The 3,592-nt window shown below is 54.8% G+C and overlaps 1 protein-coding gene across 1 annotated transcript in view; it reads right to left on the bottom strand.

The window, feature by feature from the left end:
- BTK (Bruton agammaglobulinemia tyrosine kinase) overlaps positions 1-3,592 on the bottom strand; it is a gene marked incomplete at its 3' end in the record, with an annotated part of 7,347 nt that overhangs the window by 276 nt on the left and 3,479 nt on the right. The window contains exons 7-16 of the mRNA XM_010020059.1: positions 3,498-3,586; positions 3,127-3,189; positions 2,879-2,933; positions 2,500-2,582; positions 2,274-2,401; positions 2,060-2,134; positions 1,580-1,751; positions 1,120-1,336; positions 566-630; positions 47-188 (exon numbers count right to left, since the gene is read on the bottom strand). Of these exons, the coding sequence (XP_010018361.1) occupies positions 47-188; positions 566-630; positions 1,120-1,336; positions 1,580-1,751; positions 2,060-2,134; positions 2,274-2,401; positions 2,500-2,582; positions 2,879-2,933; positions 3,127-3,189; positions 3,498-3,586 (1,089 nt within the window). The remainder of the gene's footprint in view (positions 1-46; positions 189-565; positions 631-1,119; positions 1,337-1,579; positions 1,752-2,059; positions 2,135-2,273; positions 2,402-2,499; positions 2,583-2,878; positions 2,934-3,126; positions 3,190-3,497; positions 3,587-3,592) is intronic.

Raw genomic sequence — 3,592 nt, 5'->3', positions numbered from 1 at the left:
CAGCTGTGGCTGAAGCTGGTTTGTCGGGGCACCCTCTCTTCCCGACCTCCGAGTCGTTCATGCTCTTACCAAAAGCCCAGACGTCAGACTTGCTGCTGAACTTGCTGTAGAGGAGCACTTCAGGAGGAGACCACCGCACTGGGAACTTTGACCCCATGGAGCTTGTATACTCGTCATCTAGAACGTACCTGCAGACGATAAACAGATCAGGGTGCCTGCCCTGGGTTTCATAGCTTACTCCACTGTGTAACCAACGAAGCCCAAAAGGAATTGGCAGCTCTCAGAGTCACCACAGGTTTCAAGAAGCATACATAGGGTGACACAGAAGCATAGCCACAAAAAGGGGATGTGGAGAGAAAGCTGCATCCAGGAGACTAGAAGTGGGAGAAAGAAGAAGCAAAGAGAAGGGGGAAAAGGGACGGGGGAAGTAAGAAAGGGATGGAGGAGAGGTGGAAGGTTGAGCCAGGGAGATGAAGCAGAAAGACAGGAGAAGACAGGAAAAGCAGAGCTGAAGGAGGAGATGCGGGATTGAGACAGCAAGGTGATACAGACACATCCACCACACCTGGAAAGGCCAAAATCCGACACTTTCACAATTCCTTGCTCATTCACCAAGCAGTTGCGAGCAGCCTGTGGACGGAGAGATGCAGGCAGTCACTCCTACCTGCTCCTGCCTCCAGCATCCTGTTTATCTACAGAGGGGCAACTTCGCTGGTGGGATTTTGCCTCCACAAAGCAGCGCCAGGAGAAGATCAGGTACAGCACCCAGCAGCACTGCAAGCTAGTGATAGCCCAAGGCTGACAAACTGCAGGCTCAGCTTTTCATGAGGGTTGAGAGGTCCCTTTTAGCCAGCGATGCTGCCTAACACAAACCCTGCCCTAGCTACAAACTGATTTCCCATTCTCTGGAATACTGTCCAGTCCTGCCCTTTCTGCAATCCCTGCTAACTCACTGCAGTGACTTCAGGGCATCCTGCCCATGCTCAGGTGGGCAGGGAAAGCTTAGAGGGATGTGCTGCAGAGCTGCCTCTCCTCATGTTGAAGAGCTGGACCCTGTCTGTCCAGGTCATGCCATGGCTGTTGCCGAGTTGGAGATGCGTCCTTCAGCCACAGGCCTACCAGGTCTCGGTGCAGGAACTGCTTGGATTCCAGGTACTCCATAGCTTCACAGACATCCTTGCACATCTCCAGCAGCTCGGCAGGCTGGAACCGCCGCCGAGTTTCCCTCAGGAAGTTCAGGAGGCAGCCGTTGGCCATGTACTCGGTGATGATGAAGATGGGATGCTGCTTGGTGCAGACCCCATAGAGCTGCACGAGTTTCTCATGAGACAGGTTCCTGTGTTGGGGAGAAGAGGGGCAGTTCTGAGCATCTAGAAGGCCAGGCAGCAAAAGAAGCATCTGTGACTAAAGAGAGTTTGGGAAAGGAAGGTGCTCCTGACCCAGCTGATGGTGGAAAAAGCTCACCAGGGAACCAGCACAAAGGCAGTAGGTTCTTGGATGCAGTTTGCATCTATACCACCCAGTGTAGCCATTCTGGCAAGACACGTCCACCACTGACCTGAGGCTGCTCATCACTTACATCATGACTTTGGCTTCGTCGATGAACTCGTCCTCTGACATGGAGCCTTCCCTGATCATCTTGATAGCAACGTTGTACTGGCCTCTCCATTTCCCGTACTTCACCACACCAAACTGCCCCGTCCCCAGTTCCTTCAGGAAGGTCAGGTCCTTTGGGTCAATCTCCCACGACCCTGGGACAGAGAGAACAACCATAATGTGGGTGCAGGTGGCCTCCTTGATCTAGCAAGCATAAGAAGAGCTCACAAGCCTTCGCTGCCTGAAAAACCATCCCAAAAATCCACGAAATCTGAGACTTGTTCCTCCATGGGACGGGGGAGCAAAATAAAGTAGTTTGTGGCATCTCTTGGTCAGAACTGTCACCAGAGGGCCAGGGAGTGTTGGGAAGTGATTCCTGGGAAGGCTGTGAGCCCTTCTGCCATGGGACAGCCAGGATCCCAGCTGCAAGCAGGGAAGTGTGAGGTAGCCCAGGCCAGCTTACCATAGCCAAGGCCAGCTGTAGAAGGAGCACTCCTCTGGTGTTGAGACACAGGGTACTTCAGTCTGGATATGAGCCCTGAGACACAAAAAGGTAAGATTGCCACAGCATGCTTATCCAGCAGGGAACACAAGCCTCCTGCCCTCAGTGCAGGAAGGTGGGGGTACTGTTGTGTCAGTGAAAGCACTGCTGGCCCCACTGTGCCCCCAGCACTGACCGGCAGAGTTGTGCTGGTGGTAGGTGATGAGCTCCGGGATGGTGTTGAACACGTGCTTTTCTGCCAGGTAATACTGATTCTGGGGAGTGCAGCACACAACATAGTGGCGGATCATGCCTTGGGGGTCTCTGGAGAGACAGTACGTGGGGTCAGCAGCGTGGGGAGGGCAGGCAGAGGGTGAGGGGTGCCTCTAGGGTAGGAACAAGCTGTTCGCAGATCCACTTACACAGAGGACTTGGCGTATACGGACACAGTGTATTTCCCTGTCTTGCTGGTGGAGTCTCGGACAATGAAGCCTCCTTCCTTACCCTAAAAGAGAGAGGGGAGAGGGGATGGGCTGGTTGTGGAGTGGTGTAATGTAACAGGCAAGACTTAAAGTGAGTGAAGACCACAGTATGGCCGGAGAGGGTGCGATAAGCCAGAGGAGTCCTACTGCCAGTCCCTGCCTGGGGGCCACCTCCTGAGGAGGTCATGTTGGGGTACAGGTGGTTGCTGGGGTGATGCTCCCCTCCCAGCACAGGCCTGGTTGGTCCCATGCCAGGCACAGTGTGACAGCAGCCATGGAGGGCTGGTCTGCAGAAACGAGCCAGGGAGTCAGCACTTACCTCCTGTTTGAGCAGTTGCTCTGCTTGGCTCCGGGTGATGTTCTTTGAGTACCACCTGCAACAGGGACACGTGTCAGGGAGATCCCTGCAGCCACTGCTGTCCCCAGCGTGGTCCGAGCCTGGCCCAGGACAGGGTAGGGAAGAGGGAGAGGGACCAGCTGGCTCACAGGCTGTGTCTATTTAACAGAACCGAATGTAAAAATCTCTGACCAAGTGCAGCTTGCACCATCCCTGCGCCTTCTACTCACTCAAAGATCTCCAGAGAATTGCTGGTTTCAGTGACATAGTTGCTGGGGATGTATCCTTCCCTCCTGCAGGAGAAAAGGGGCTGGTCACACACTGATGGAGGAGGCCAAGGGGAAACCAGGTTCCTGTCCCAGAAGGCTGAGTAGAAATGGGCTCAAAAACCTTGGTGCAAACCAATTTGGGTTGATGCTGATACCACAGCCTGCTTCAGTCTCCTGCACTGTCCTCATGTGCCACCCCACATGGGAGCCCGCTGACTGGCAGCAGGCTGTCCTGCTGTCCAGGATGCTGAAGAGGTGTTTGCCACCAGTGTCTTGGCACCAGGAGAGGCCACTGCAGCAGGGTGACTGGGGTGGGCACTGGGAGCTCTTACCCGTTCTTGTCACGGGCTTTCCACCAGGGCAGGTGGCTTTCCTCCAGGATGAGGTACTCCTCGCCCTTCTGCAGCTGCAGGTCCTGTGCATTCAT

This window comes from Nestor notabilis, unplaced genomic scaffold (genome assembly GCF_000696875.1).
Source record: "Nestor notabilis isolate BGI_N333 unplaced genomic scaffold, ASM69687v1 scaffold18508, whole genome shotgun sequence".
In the NCBI taxonomy this organism is placed as follows: domain Eukaryota; kingdom Metazoa; phylum Chordata; class Aves; order Psittaciformes; family Psittacidae; genus Nestor; species Nestor notabilis.
Note: the sequence above shows the minus strand (reverse complement) of the source record. Positions and strands in the feature narration are given on the sequence as shown.